This window comes from Pristiophorus japonicus, chromosome 9, assembly GCF_044704955.1.
Source record: "Pristiophorus japonicus isolate sPriJap1 chromosome 9, sPriJap1.hap1, whole genome shotgun sequence".
NCBI classification, from domain to species: Eukaryota; Metazoa; Chordata; class Chondrichthyes; family Pristiophoridae; genus Pristiophorus; species Pristiophorus japonicus.
Genome location: NC_091985.1, coordinates 30,140,833 through 30,156,668, shown reverse-complemented (window position 1 = coordinate 30,156,668; position 15,836 = coordinate 30,140,833). Strand labels below are relative to the sequence as shown.

Below are 15,836 nucleotides of genomic sequence, written 5' to 3'. Positions count from 1 at the left end.
ACCTCCTTAGTGATTGTGATTGTGTTAAGTTCCTCCCCTCCCTATAGCCCCTTGACTATCTACTGTTGGGATATTTTTAGTGTCCTCTACCATAAAGACTGATACAAAATATTTGTTCAGAGTTTCTGCCATCTCCATGTTCCCCATTACTAATTCCCTGGTCTCATCCTCTAAGGGACCAACATTTACTTTAGCCACTCTTTTCCTTTTTATATACCTGTAGAAACTCTTGCTATCTGTTTTGAGATTTCGTGCTAGTTTACTTTCATAGTCTATCTTCCCTTTTTTAATCATTTTTTAAATCATTCTTTACTGGCTTTTAAAAGCTTCCCAATCTTCTGTCTTCCCACTAGTTTTGCCACTTTGTAAGCCCTTGTTTTTAATTGGATACAGCCTTTATTTCTTTAGTTCGCCATGGATGGCTATCTTTTCTTTTACACCCTTTCTCCTCACTGGAATATATTTGTTGTAAATAATCTCCTTAAATATATGCCACTGTTCATCAACCGTCCTACACTTTAATCTATTTTCACAGTCCACTTTAGCCAACACTGCCCTCATACCTTTGTAGTCTCCTTTATATAAGCTGGTTTGAGATCCAACTTTCTCGCCCTCCATCTGAATTTGAAATTCAACCATGCTATGATCACTCATTCTGAAGGAATCCTTTACTCGGAGATTGTTTATTAATCCTGTCTCATTACACAGGATCAGATCTAAGATAGCCTGCCCCCTGGTTGGTTCCGTTACATACTGCTCAAGGAATCTGTCCCTTATGCATTCTATGAACTCTTCCTCAAGGCAACCCTGACCAATTTGATTTGTCCAATCAATTTGGAGGTTAAAATCACCCATGATTATTGCTGTTCCCTTTTTACAAGCCCCCATTATTTCTTGGTTTATACGCCGAACAACAGAGTTGCTACTGTTAGGGGGCCTATAGACTACGCCCACCAGTGACTTTTTCCCCGTATTATTCCTTATCTCCACCCAAACTGTTTCAACATCCTGATCATTTGAGCAATATCATTTCTCACTATTGCAGTGATTCCATCCTTTATCAATAGAGCTACCCCACCTCCTTTTCCTTTCTGTCTGTCCTTCCGAATTGTCAAGTACCCCTGAATGTTTAGTTCCCAGTCTTGGTCACCTTGCAACCACGTCTCTGTTATGGCTACCAGATCATACCCATTTGTAACTATTTGTGCCGACAGCTCATCTAATTTGTTACGAATGCTGCGTGCATTCAGATAAAGAGCTTTTAAATGTATTTTCTTACCATTTTCTCCTGCTATGGCCCCAGTTTCTGATACACGCTTATGTTTATAGATTCTGTCCCTTCCTGTCACGCTCTAGTTTTCGTTTCCCCCAATGCTACCCTGCTCTACTGCCTTCACCGTGTTCTTTGAGCTTTTAGGTTTCTGCTCACCTGAACCCTCCCTCCCTCCCACTAATTAGTTTAAAGCTCTCTGTACCCGTAGTTATTCGGTTCGCCAGGACCCTAGCCCCAGCACGTTCCAAGTGGAATCCGTCCCAACAGAACAGCTCCCTCTTACCCCAGTACTGGTGCCAGTGCCTAAGGAACCAAAACCCATTTCTCCCACACCAGTCTTTGAGCCACAAGTTTATCTCTCTGATCTTATTTAACCTATGTAAATTTGCTCGTGGCTTGGGTAGTAATCCAGAGATTATTACCTTTGTGGTTCTGCTTTTTAATTTGGCCCCTAGCTGCTCATAATCCATTAGCAGAACCACCTTTTCTGTCCTATCTGTCGTTGGTACCCACGTGGACCACGACAACTGGATCTACCCTTTCCCACTCCAAGTTCCTCTCCAGCCCTGAGGAGATGTCCTTATCCCTGGCATCGGGGCAGGCAACACAGCCTTTGGGACTCACGCTCACGGCTGCAGAGAACTGTATCTATCCCCCTAATGATACTGTCCCCTATTACTATAATATTTCTTTTTACTCCCCCCGCTTGAATGGCCCCCTGTACCTTGGTGCTGTGGTCAGTTTGCTTATCCTCCCTGCAATCCCTGGTCTCGTCCACACACGGAGTAAGAGCCTCGAACCTGTTGGACAAGACCAAGGGCCGAGGCTCCTCCATCACTATCTCCTGGATCCCCATACATTCCTCCTGTCCTTGATCACAAGCCAAATCTGAGTTAGTTAACCTAAGGGGTGTGACTACCCCCTGGAACACAGTGTCCAGGTAACTCTCCCCCTCCCTGATGTGTCGCATACATTAGTATTAGATTGACTGCAGCTAGTTTCGTGAAGTAAATTGTATTTATTTCCTCCACCCCTCCCGCTTCATTTTACGCCGTTTTCTGCTGAAGGAACTGTCTGATGGTGGGTATGGTTGCAGGATGCTGGCTGGCTCATGTATCACCCAAGTGTCCATCCTTTCATGTGTGAGCAGCGACAGGCTGCTTAACCATCACAATCAAGACCAACCCCGTCGACCAAACAGTCGCACTTTCGAACGAGAGAGATCAGGAGCAAGGACTCTGGTTGTAATTTGTCTTCCCTATTCCAGATTGGCACTTGATGGCAATTGTAGTACAGGTTGAGTGTCCGAGGGAGGGGGGAAAACACCAAAAAAAAAAATTCCAAAAAATAAAAATAAAAATTCACAAAACAGTCACACAACTTTACTTACTAAATCGCTGAAAAAAAAGTTTGAAATAAAAACTTTAACTTCCCTTTTTTGCAGGTCTTCAAAGCAGGTTTTTCCCGGTCGCTGACGCTGCAGAATCCTGACCTGGCGAACCACCCCTCCCCCGCCGGCCCTCCGCCGCCCCAGACCCTCCCCTGACCCTCTGTTGCTGACCCCCACCCCTCGCCATTCCGGACCCTTCCCTGACCCTGTGCCACTGCCCCACCCCCCTTTCCGGACCCTCCGGAAATACCCGAAATCCGGAATGGCCTCGGTCCCGAGATGCCCCGATTACAGACGCTCTACCTGTACTTCAACAACCATCCCCCGCAGCTAATCCAGCACCGACTGGGTATCAACTTCGGAACCTCATGGTTTAATACCAGCGCTGGCCAGGTATTTACCGACAGAGACATTTGGAGAGCCAATGTAATCCCTTAGAGGACACAAGATCTCCAAAATTAAATTGCACATTTCTAACAACAACTTACATTTATATAGCGCCCATAATGTAATAAAATGTCTCAAGGCACTTCACAGGATTGTTAGCAGAAAACAAAATTTGACATCGAGCCATATACGGAAATGTTAAGCCAGATGACCAAAAGTTTGGTCAAAGAGGTAGGCTTTAAGGAGTGCCTTAAAGGAGGAAAGAGAGAGGTAGAGAGGCGGAAAGGTTTAGGGAGGGAATTCTAGATAATAACGATAAAATATCTAAATTAGCGCTGATAGTGAGCAAGTCTTACTCACCTCAGTACATTTGTGCGGTTGACAAGAGGCAGAAAATCCATAACGGCTACGTATATAAACCTCTGAGCATTGGCAATAACCCTAAGAACAGCATCAATATCTTTGGTGCGGCCATTGGGGCATAAACGTGCAGGAGAAGTCTGTCAAGGAAGAAAATGTGAGTTAGCAGGTGTAAAGCGGTGTTACAGCAGAACACCAATCTCGTGCAGTCATCTGCTCCCGGCTCCGTACACTTCTCTTACCCCTGCCCAAAGCTACTATTGGTAGGCTGACCACTTGCTAAATGCCCTTGGCAAAGCATAGCCTTATCTCTGAATGGTAACCATTTTAGAGTTCTGGTTCATTCATAAGGGAGTAAAGGGTTATGGGGAGCGGGCGGGGAAGTGGAGCTGAGTCCATGGTCATATCAGCCATGATCTTATTGAATGGCAGAGCAGACTCGAGGGGCCAAATTGGCCTACTCATGTTCCTATTTCTTATGTTCTTATGTTCTTACACCCTGTACTATGAGCTGCAAGGTAACACGTAACGTGCATATGGAAGGATGCCTCTTGTGGACTGTGTGTTGATTATGGCAAAGTTTACCTGCACTTTCTAATGTTTAGAAGCAGAAAAGCCTGTTTAAAAAAATGTTTTAATGTTGAGAGTAAAGTGTGCCAGTGCTAATCTCCCCATACAGAGATTCACTGGGGTGTGTGGAGGGCCCCTGGGAACTATGAACAGTGTAATGTCTGTAAGCTTGTAATGTTTGTAGCTCCACACTGTGGATGTGGCCATATTGTGTACTGCAACTGCAGAGTTAATAATAAACTAAACCAGGCTGTTCCAGAGGTTTCTGACAGAGCTGCCTGCCATGTTAGAAGCTGGGTGTGCTGTGCTCTGTGAATATATCACATTTGGCAATGAGATGGGATTGTTCAGATGATTTAAAGCTTAAATTTTGTTGGTGAAGGATTCAGCCAGCCGACAGAGACTTTGGAAGTTTGTGTCTTTGGAAAAAGCTACAAAAATCCGAGGTAAAAGTCAGCAAACAGTGTGAACAGCTAGAGATTAAAATGGCAGGTGTAATGGGACATTTGGGTGAATATAGACATGACCGGGAATGTTTTAAAACATATGTGGATCAGCTAGAAATGTATTTCACTGCAAATAACATAATCGAAGTTCCAGACAATGCAGTCCAGAACCAGGCTGTATTGGAACCTAAGAGAGCGATCTTCTTATCGGAGGCGGGTCCGGCTTTATATGACACCCTTGTAAATCTGCTTGTGCCTGACGAGCCAAAGGACACAACGCTTAAAGAGATTTTAACAAAGCTGGAGCAGCACTATAACCCCAAACCGTTAGAAATTGCCGAAAGCTATCGTTTCAGTATAGAGAATCAAAAGGCTGATAAAAGTATCAGTGATTACATCGTAACATTAAAAAAGCTACCGATGCACTGTAATTTTGGAAACTTTCAAAACTGAGCATTATGGGATCATTTTGTTTGTGGGGTGAAAAATGATGTGATCAGAAGGAAGTTATTGACGACGGATGACTTGACTTTTGAGTTTGCTTGTCAGATAGCGAGGTCGATGGGCATGGCCGAACAATATTCCCGAGAATTAAATAATAATTACGGTCGTTAGTCAACTGAGGTGAATTGCCTGCAGATTCAAAGTAAAAGGCAGTGGGGGCCAAAGTCTCAGAAACTGGGAATTCTAACAGAGCATCGAAGTCATGCGATAGGTGCCTGGGACAACACATTGCTCAAAGTTGTCCATATGTGAAGGCAGAGTGTTTCTTCTGCAGAAAGACTGGGCATCTTGCGAAGGCATGCCGACTGATGGGTAAATCAGCGTTCAAAGCTATGAATCCAGCATTGAAAGCTATGAGTAGAAATCCCAAGAGACTACATAGCATGGAAGAACAACAACAGGACGAGGACATGTTAGAGTTACACATCAGGAGCACGAGGTTAATGGACAGCGATTCGGAAAGTATCAAAATCCAAATAGCTGTTGCGGGATTCAAGGTATCAATGGAAATAGACACGGGTGCATCCGTGAATGTAGTACCGGAGTCACTGTACCTCGAAAAATTGCGTGGTTTCCAACGGGAGAAATCCAAGATAAAGCTGCGAGGCTACTTGGGAGAAAAAATTCCTGTGGTCGGTCATATCACCGTACCGGTGAAATATAAAGATCAATTTCAGATGTTGACTCTAATAGTAGTGAAAGGAGACAAGCCTGCCTTACTAGGAAGAAATTGGTTGAGCTCGCTGAAGCTGGATTGGAGTAAGATTTTCTGTGTGGAAGCGAGATTTTCATCAACAGATGAGGTTATCAAGAATTATCTGAAGGTGTTCTGTGAAACGGGCAGTCCGATCCAAGGCTTCAAGGTGAGTGTCAGGGTACAGAAGGACGCTAGATCGCCACATTCCGTACCGTATGCACTCAAGGAGAAAGTTGAGCAAGAACTCAAAAGACTAGAGACTGAGACCATTATTTGTAAGATAGATCGATGTAATTGGACTACACCCATTGTTGTTGTACCTAAGTCTGATGGAAGGTAAGATTGTATAGTGATTATAAAGTAACTGTAAACCAGGTTCTAGAGGGTAATGTCCCCAATACCTTGCCAAATATAGAAGATTTGTTCACAACACTGACAGGCGGTCAGATTTTCTCAAAACTGGATCTTACAAATGCCTACTTACAGCTTGAACTAGATGAGGAGTCCAAGTCATGCTTGACTATAAATACCCATCTAGGCCTATATCAATTTAATAGGCTACCATTTGGAATGTCTTCTGCCCCTGCTATATTCCAAGGGGTGATGAACCAGATTTTGCAAGGTATTGAAGGGGTAGTATATTATTTGGATGACATATTAATTTCAGCACCAAATAGGCAAATTCACAATATCATATTGAATAAAGTCCTCAAACGGCTAGAGAAGCACAGAGTACGAGTGTCTGCTCGTAAGTGTGAGTTATTTCAAAACTCAGTGGAGTACTTAGGGTACAGAGTAGACAAAGATGGTTTACATCCAACCATGGGAAAATTGGATGCAATTATAAATGCACCCACCCCCAGGAATGTCACTAAACTTTGTTCATTCTTGGGTCTGTTGAACTATTATGGGAAGTTCCTATCAAATTTGGCTACAGTATTACATCCACTGAATGAACTTTTGAAAAAACAAGTCCATTGGAAGTGATCAAAAGAATGTGATACAGCATTCAAGGAGTGTAAAAGCAAATTGGTAGAGAGCACCATGTTAATTCACTCTGACATATCTAAGGAGATTAAGTTAGCATGTGATGCCTCTCCGTATGGAGTTGGGGCAGTAATCGCTCATGTATTACGTAGTGGGGAGGAGAGACCAATTGCTTTTGCTTCACGCACTCTCAGTGCCAGTGAGAGTAATTATGCGCAAATTGAAAGGGAAGCTTTGGCATTAATTTTTGGGGTCAAGAAGTTTTACAAATACTTGTATGGTCATAAGTTTACCATCGTTACGGACCATAAGCCCCTAACAGCAATCCTCCATTCAAAGTCCCCAGTTCCAACATTAGCTGCAGCCCGAATGCAGAGATGGGCTTTGATTTTGTCAACATATACACATGATATTGAATACAGACGATCAGCTGATCACAGTAATGCTGATGCAATGTCTAGATTGCCTTCCCCATTATAAGTTACACCCGATAGGGAAGAAGTGTTTTATTTTTCATACATTAATGAACTGCCAGTTACAGCTGAAGAGATTGCTAGAGCAACCAAATGTGACCCAGTGATGTCAAAGGTGTATGATTATATTGCAACTGGATGGCCAAACCAGGTATCAGACAAGGTATTCATCCATTCTTCATGCGAAGGAATGAATTATCAGTCGATAAAGATTGTATCATGTGGGGTGCAAGAGTGGTTATACCAAATATATTCAGGTCCAAATTATTAGGAGACCTCCATGACCAGCACTTGGGAATGTGCTTGACCAAGAGTTTTGCACGCAGTTATTTATGATGGCCAGGTCAATCAGTAAGCAAGCAATCACCATCAGTACCATTACAGCCATGGAAATGGCCTCCCAGGGTGTGGCAAAGGCTACATATTGATTTTGCTGAGTTAAAAGGACAACAATTGTTCATTGTGATTAATAGCCATTCGAATTGGTTGAGGTGTTCCCAATGTCGAAAATAACAACAAGTAAAACATTGGACATTTTACGAAGATTATTTTCTTCATTTTGCCTCCCTGAAGAAATTGTTTCGGATAATGGACCACAATTTCGTTCAGAAGAATTTGCACAATTCATGAGCAAAAATGGTGTGAAATATACCAAGGTTCCACCATACCATCCTGCTTCGAATGGTGCAGCAGAGTGCACTGTACAAATTGTAAAACGTGCCCTCATAAAACAAATGTTAGATCCAAATCCAAGGAAATGACAGTCATCATTGGATCACAAATTGGCTAATTTTTTGATTACATATAGAAATATTCCTCATACAACTACTGGTAGAACACCAGCAGAGTTGTTTCTCAAACGACAGCCACGAACCAGATTCTCGTTGTTAAAACCAAATTTGGCAGTTCGTAGAGGAGACACAATTAAGGCAGAAAGAGAATCATGATAGAGGTGGAGTAAAAGAGAGAAGTGTGAAATTAAGCCAGAAGGTGAGAGTGAAGAACCATCACCATAAATGGTTAAAGTGGTTACCAGGAAGAGTGGTGAAGATATGTGGTCCTCGTACATATTTGGTAAAGATGTTTGATAATGGACAGGTTAGGTTTGTTTATATTGATCATATTTTACCTACAGACATGGAAGGAGTTGAAGGTGGGAATGATTCAATTATTTCTGATTCATCAGATAGTTTTGATACACCAGTAGAAAATCCTAAATCCAATGTACTGGAAACAAATCCAGGAGAGAATCAGAATGAAAGTCTGAGTCCGAGTCAGGAAAACAAAGAGCCTGAAGTTAGAGTGAGTTCAATTGAAAATCAAGGAAATTCCGTGGAGGAAAACGTTCCTCAGGATGAGCCTCGAATGAGTGTGAAATCGACATGATGTTTGGAAGATTCTGTTCGAGAGCGAAGGTATCCTATTCAAAACAGAAAACAAGTGGTAAAGTTAAATTTGTAAATATGGAGAAAAAAAAGTCTATATCCTGTGTTATGTATAAAAATGAAAGTTATGTATGATGTTTGTTATAATAACTTCTTCATTAAGGAGGGAGAAGTGTAATGTCTGTAAGCTTGTAATGTTTGTAGCTCCACACTGTGGATGTGGACGTATTGTGTACTGCAACTGCAGAGTTAATAATAAACAGAACCAGGCTGTTCCGGAGGTTTCCGACAGAGCTGCCTGCCTTGTTAGGAACTGGGTGTGCTATGCTCTGTGAATATATCACAAACAGGAGCGCTTGGGATATTTCCCGATAGCTAGTCCACCTCAGTTCCCAACTGCGATCGGCTAATTCAGGACAGAGCAGGAATAGAACTCGAGGATCTCCTCGGTCTGTATAGCTCAGTAATGCGCCACATGACGAAAATATAGGCAATGAAGCCAGCTTGCGAGGCCCAACACAAAAACCCGAGTACCATCACCAAGCCAGCTGCACTCGGTGCTTAATACGTATTTAATGAACGGTTTTGCACAGTGCAAACCTGCTCTGTTCTCTGACGAAGCCGCCAATATAACGAACATCAAAGTCAAGCTTTACTCACAGCCAGGTAGACCTCGCCCTCAATCCCGTTCAGCTGTAACTTGAGAGGGGAATGCAGACTGGAGATAGCGAATACTTTCTTTGACCAGATTTCGGGTGCCGAGTCTCGGTACTCCAGCTGCAAATACACAGAGAACACTCTATGCAGGTCCAGAGCAAGGCAGCTGCAGTTGTACATGATAACACCCAGCTCTTTCATCTGTGGAATTGAAATTAATTGTGTTAAAGGCACAGCAGCAAATGGGAAATGTCGATTTTGCTCTCTCCATGTGCTACAACAACTAAAAAAAGACAATTCTACAGCTGACTACCTCAAGTGAAATGGAAAGATGCTTGTGAACTGGGAGAGACTCCAGCCTGTGCAATATTGGCAGTGTTTCAGGCATACCTCCGAACTTGGACCAAAATACACTTTCAAGAGAAAATGAATTACTTTGTTGCACGGCTTGTTATTTTTAAAAATATTACAAGAAAACACAAAGCCATAAACCACAGTACACATTCACGGTAACATGAGCAGGCAATGGATCATTTTAATCTTGGAATACAATTGGATATCGGCCAGAAACTCTCTTCAGGCATCTGTGGCTTAAATAAAAAATGAAAGATTAAATGCTATTTTATCATCATTTAATTACATTCCCTTTTTCCCTTTTTTGTGGCAAATAACAAACAAAAAAATGAGCTCCTTTCGAGTTGATGCATTAGTCTGAAGTATCACATGACTGAAAGGCTGATCGTTCTTATCTGTCAAGTATAGAATTTTAATTTCAGTTCATATAGCTAAATATATTTTCCTGAGAGAGAGAGAGAGAGATTTTAAAAGCAATAGTCAAACATTTTCAAAATGAAAGACTGGAGTCAATTCTGCTGCAAAGAAAAGCAGATTCTTTCTAATGATTAATTAGTTAAGAGGAAGGTGCTTGGACTATGCTGTACATTCTAAGGGTTATGGCGATAGGGTTTCCAGGATTGCCCTGGAATCTCCAGGAATTGAAGATTAATTCCCAGGACACTGCTGAGAGCAAACCCAAGGGCATTAAAAATAATTGTGGGACCAAAATTCGTTAACGCCCCATCTGGGGGTGGTGACCGAGGTGAGGCAGGACTTCCTGCGCCTGACGCAGAAGTCCTACCCTGACCACGAAATTGGGATTCCCGCCCCCGAGAGGAAGTGACGTGCAATATCGGGCGCTCCACTTCCTCTCAGGAGCTAAGCATGGGGAGTTTTTCAGTGCCAAGCGGAACGCTACGTTGCGCTGGCACGAGCACCGAATCCTCCCCTTCCATTAATGGGGAGGGCACGCTGCGAGCTCTGCAGCGGGGCGAGGTGCCACCACTAGGCCACCAGGGAGTGGGATGCCGTGGCCATAGCCCGGCGCAGAAGTGGAGTGCCGGGCTGCACCATCGCGACACGGACCCCGCGGAATCGTCAGCAAAAGGCCCGACCAGTAAGTCGGCAATTAAAAAAAATAGGCGTCACGTATCACTCCTTTACTTTTTGCCCTTTCGAGCGGAGTGCGGCTCGTTTCACGACCGCGAGGCTGGTGCGAACATACCCCGCGGAGGCCTCACGGGACGCTACCGAAGTTCCACTCCGGGGCGCAAACGGGACACTGCGCACAGCGATGACATCATCATCGTTGGCGCAGCAGCCCGGGGCGCTCCCGGTGGGAGCGAAGTGTTGCTGGCTTGCGCTTCCGCCTACTCCCACGGAATTTTGCTAGCGCCCCCCCCCCCCACCCCCCCCCCGGACGAGAAATCATTTGCGCCAACGATGCGAATTTCTCCCCCGTATGTTTTTTTTTTCATTTTCTTCGAACACTTCTGTTTATTAACTATAAAAATATTGGAGTTGGGATAAAAGGCTGTGTGACTGACAGTCAAGAATCATCCAATTGGGTAATGAAGAGTCTTTTCACTTTCCAATTGGTGTGGGAAGGCGGGGCGCCATGAGAATGGACGTGTCGGGGCGACCAATGGCGGGAGCCTGAGGGCGGGGTAGTTGGAAGCAGGAGGTCATGTGACGAAACCTCCTGAAATACATCAAACCAGAGTTGGCAACCCTACAGGCAGGCGTTGCGACTTTAGATCCCAGTCAATGGTTGGTAGCCCAGTGGTTATGGTACTGGACTAGCAACTCAGAGATAATGGGGTTAATCTTCCACTTACACCTGAAACAAGCGCAATGTCTAGGTGGTGGATGCAGACTCAATCACTGCTTCCAAAGGGGAGTTGGATAAGTACCTGAAAGAAAAACATTGCAGGGCTACGGGGAAAGGACAGGAGAGTGAGACTAGCTGAAGTGTTTTTGCAGAGAGCCGACACGGGCTCGAGGGGCCGAATGGCCCCCTTCTGCGCTGTAACCATTCTATGATTCTATGTCAGCGAGGCAGCTGCATTGCTTGCCCAAAGCCATCATCGGGAGGCCTGAACCGAAGGCCCAAACACTTTTCCGTCTGGGCCTCATTTAAATGCCGCTGGTGAGTTTTGGGCAGCAAACGGGCTCCCGCCACGGCACAAGAGTTGTAGGAAGGATGGGGAGGATGGTGGAGGTAATCTGGAGGGACGGCCTCACATGGGTCGGCAGCAGGCTGGAGGCTTGCTTTGTGGCCCGAGGAGGAGCAGCCGAACCAATGAACCTAACGGGACCGCCAAGGGCTGCTCAACGACAGGTACAAATGGGCAGAGTGTTCACAACACACGCTTTGCCCAGTCCCACCTGATAATTGCAATAACGAACCTACAATCGGCCAGGACCCCAATACGTAAATGTAAGCAGGCTCCCACTGGAAAGAGGTGGGTGGGCTATGTGCCTGTCTATAGGACCACATAAACGATGCATCAGATAGGCCTCAATGGGACAGCTATTTTTTTCCAATTTTCAATGGCCAACCATCCACTTTTCAGGGGATGTCCTGCAGTTAAAAATCACCACCACCCTGTACAGCCCCCTCCCCGCCCCACCGGAGCCTGCTCGGAAATCAAACTAAAAACAAATCTGGTCATTTGTGGACTGGCACCAGAAAATGACTGTGAAAACTGCCATTGTTTCATAAAAACCAGACTGGTTCATTAATATCCTGTAGGGGGGGGGGGTTAACCTGCCACCCGTGGTCTGGCCTATGTGACTCTATGGGATTGAATCTTAATACCGTCAGGGCAACTAGGGATTGGTAACAAATATCGCCTTGCCAGTGCCATGCACATCCCAGGAATAAGTATTTTTAAAACTGCAGCATAATTTAAGTACTGTTAAATAATTTGGTTATATTCTTTTTGCTTCCGAGATGCTTAATTGTAAATAAATCCAATTAATGGTCAGTTTGGTTCAGAATTGTGATAACTTCTGCTATTTGAATTGACAGGAGATACACTGCTCATCCTACATGCTCGCAGGTAAGAAATACACTATATTGGGTTTAATTGTTATACACAAGCTATGCTACCTCAGTGGTAGAGAGTAAAAGACACAGCATTCAGTTCTTAACAGACGCAGTCTGCTCACAGACATCTCAAGCTACTTCCAGTTGGAAAAGGTGTTGGATAAAGGCCAAAATAAGAACATATAACAATTAGGAGCAGTAGTAGGCCATTCAGCCCCTCGAGCCTGCTTCACCATTCAATAAGACCATGGCTGATCTTCTACCTCAACTCCACTTTCCTACACTGTCCCCATATCCCTTGATTCCCTTAATATCCAAAAATCTTATGATCTCTGTTTTGAATATACTCAAAACTGAGCCTCCACAGCCCCCTAGAGTAGAGAATTCCAAAGATTCCCCATCATCATCAAAGGCAGTTCCTCGGAATCGAGGAAATTTGCTTCCACTCTAAAAATGAGTCCTTAGGTGGCTGAACAGTCCAATACGGGAACCACAGTCCCTGTCACAGGTGGAACAGACAGTCGTTGAGGGAAAGGGTGGGTGGGACTGGTTTGCCGCACGCTCTTTCTGCTGCCTGCGCTTGATTTCTGCATGCTCTCGGCGATGAGACTCGAGGTGCTCAGCACCCTCCCGGATGCACTTCCTCCACTTAGGGCGATCTTTGGCCAGGGACTCCCAGGTGTCAGTGGGGATGTTGCACTTTATCAGGGAGGCTTTGAGGGTGAACTTGTAACGTTTCCTCTGCCCATTTGCCGTGAAGGAGTTCAGAGTAGAGCGCTTGCTTTGGGAGTCTCGTGTCTGGCATGCAGACAATGTGGCCTGCCCAGCGGAGCTGATCGAGTGTGGTCAGTGCTTTAATGCTGGGATGTTGGCCTGGTCAAGGATGCTAATGGTGGTGCGTCTGTCCTCCCAGGGGATTTGCAGGATCTTGCGGAGGCATCGTTGGTGGTATTTCTCCAGCGACTTGGTGTCTACTGTACATGTAGTGTACATACTGTACATGCAAAGATTCACCAGCCTCTGAGTGAAGACATTTTTCCTCATCTCAGTCCTAATTGGCCAATCCCTTATTCTGAGACTGCGACCCCTGGTTCGAGACTCCCCAGCTAGAGGAAACATCCTCCCTGCATCAACCCTGTCAAGCCCCGTAAGAATTCTGTATGTTTCAATGAGATCACCTCTCATTCTTCTAAACTCTAGAGATTATAGGCCTAGTCTACTCAATCTCTCCTCATAGGACAATCCCCCCCATCCCAGGAATCAGTCTGATGAACCTTTGTTGCACTTGCTCTATGGCAAGTATATCCTTCCTTAGGTAAGGAGGCCAAAACTGTACACAACACTCCAGGTGTGGTCTCACCAGAGCCCTATATAATTGCAGTAAGACATCTTTACCCATACTCAAATCCTGTTGTAATAAAGACCAACATACCATTTGCTTTTTTAATTGTTTGCTGTACCTGCATGTTCACTTTCAGTGTTTTGTGTACAAGGACACCCAGGTCCCTCTGAACACCAACATTTCCCAATCTCTAACCATTTAAAAAGTACTCTGTTTTTCTATTTTTCCTACCAAAGTGGATAACTTCACATTTCTCCACATTATATTCCATTTGCCATGTTCTTGCCCACTCACTTAGCTTGTCTATATCTCCTTGAAGCCTCTTTGCATCCCCCTCACAACTTACATTCCCACCTAGCTTTGTATCATCAGCAAACTTGGATATATTACATTTAGTCCCCTCATCCAAATCATTGATATAGATTGTAACACATTCAGCATAATCTTATTTGGCCAAACTTCTTAATGTGTTTCTTTAAAAATCCTTCCTTTCCTGCCTTCTAGATCTCCACACGCAGTATAAAAAGCGCGAGCAAGGTGATTTTCCCTTCCATACAGTGAGTTAGGAGAGCATCCTTTGAATGGCACAGTTAAAGTTGCAATGTCACTGTAGACATTGCAGTGAAAAACGTTCAATCTATCCATCAAACCATGCCTGCTACATCAAGAATCAACTTCCAAAATGGCCCAGTGAACTTCTACAGTGATTCACTGATCTATGCAGATCAGTCAGTGCTGTTTACTGATCTCAGTCATGGCAGTGTTAGGGATAGACGACAATTGGACTCCACACTTTGATTTTTTTTAAATCATCCTACTCCTGATTCCTATCCAATGACAGCTGATCAAAGTGAACGTGTGTTATGTATGCAATAAAGGTTCAAACTGAGTACTGTTTAACTAAGCAAGGTACAACCTTGCTTCTGCTTTAGTTAGGCCCAAAGTGCCTGACTCACAAAATGGTTGGCCTTTTATACCAGAGCAGCACCCCGTGCGCACTGCTCAGTGGCCTCCAACAATGACACCATCCACCATCATCTTCATGGTGGAATAGTCTCAACTCACACATAAATAATGAGTCACTGGAACAAGAGTCTGGAGAACAACCAGCACCTTTTGGAATCGTGCTCTGTCAAGCAGTCAATGTCTTTGGAGGGGGTGGGAATGGAAGGGGAGAAAATTGGTGAAAAGAAGAAAATCGCTGTGAGAGCAGCTGCTTTTCTTGGCATGACATAGTGGAGAACTATGGGCGGAGCATTGTATCACCTGGATTTCCATAACCCTGCATCAAACACCTCTCTGAACTTGAGGATACTGCCCTATAGATTCTCCTCAGAGTGCTAGGTGTTAGCCTTGGTTCAGTGGCAGCACGCTTGCCCCTTAGTCAGAAGGTTATGGGTTTGAACCCCATTCCACAGATTTGAACACATAATCTAGACTAACACTCCAGTGCAGTACTGAGGGAGTGCTGCATTGCCAGAGGTGCTGTATTTCAGTCGAAGCGTTAAACTGAGGCACTGCTCACTTGGATGGATGTAAAAGATCCCACAGCGCAACCGGAAGGGTGACATAGTGGTTATGTTACTGGACTCCTTTTGTACCACTGCATGGTAAAGCGTGAGCTGGTGCAGGAGGGCGACAGCAGCGAAGAGTGACGTCATCAAGGTCCAGGTCGGTGATTGGAGCGTGGGCAGGTACAGCAGGAGCGACGAGGTCGGGGCAAAGGAGCGGCGAGAGATTGTAGGGGGACATGATTGAGGCCCAGGAGAGGCGAAGGTTCGGGGCCAGAAGAGGCGAGGGCCCAGGGGCAGCACGGGCCAGCCCACACTGCAATATGTGTGCGCACTAGACCCGTGCAGCAGAGCAGATCTCCAGTCGTCCTGGTTAATCCTTGCCACTGGACAAGACCTAGCTCTGTCAAGCTCGTGTGATGGCTGGTGTGCAACGAACACCACACGTTAAAAAAATCCATGCACA

The 15,836-nt window shown here is 44.8% G+C and overlaps 1 protein-coding gene across 3 annotated transcripts in view; it reads right to left on the bottom strand.

The window, feature by feature from the left end:
• The window catches only part of pld5 (phospholipase D family member 5), a 109,565-nt gene that overhangs the window by 60,903 nt on the left and 32,826 nt on the right, over positions 1-15,836 (bottom strand). For all 3 annotated transcript variants that reach the window (XM_070889238.1, XM_070889235.1, XM_070889237.1), the window contains exons 5-6: positions 9,133-9,330; positions 3,411-3,550 (exon numbers count right to left, since the gene is read on the bottom strand). In XM_070889238.1, coding sequence (XP_070745339.1) covers positions 3,411-3,550; positions 9,133-9,330 — 338 coding nt within the window. The remainder of the gene's footprint in view (positions 1-3,410; positions 3,551-9,132; positions 9,331-15,836) is intronic.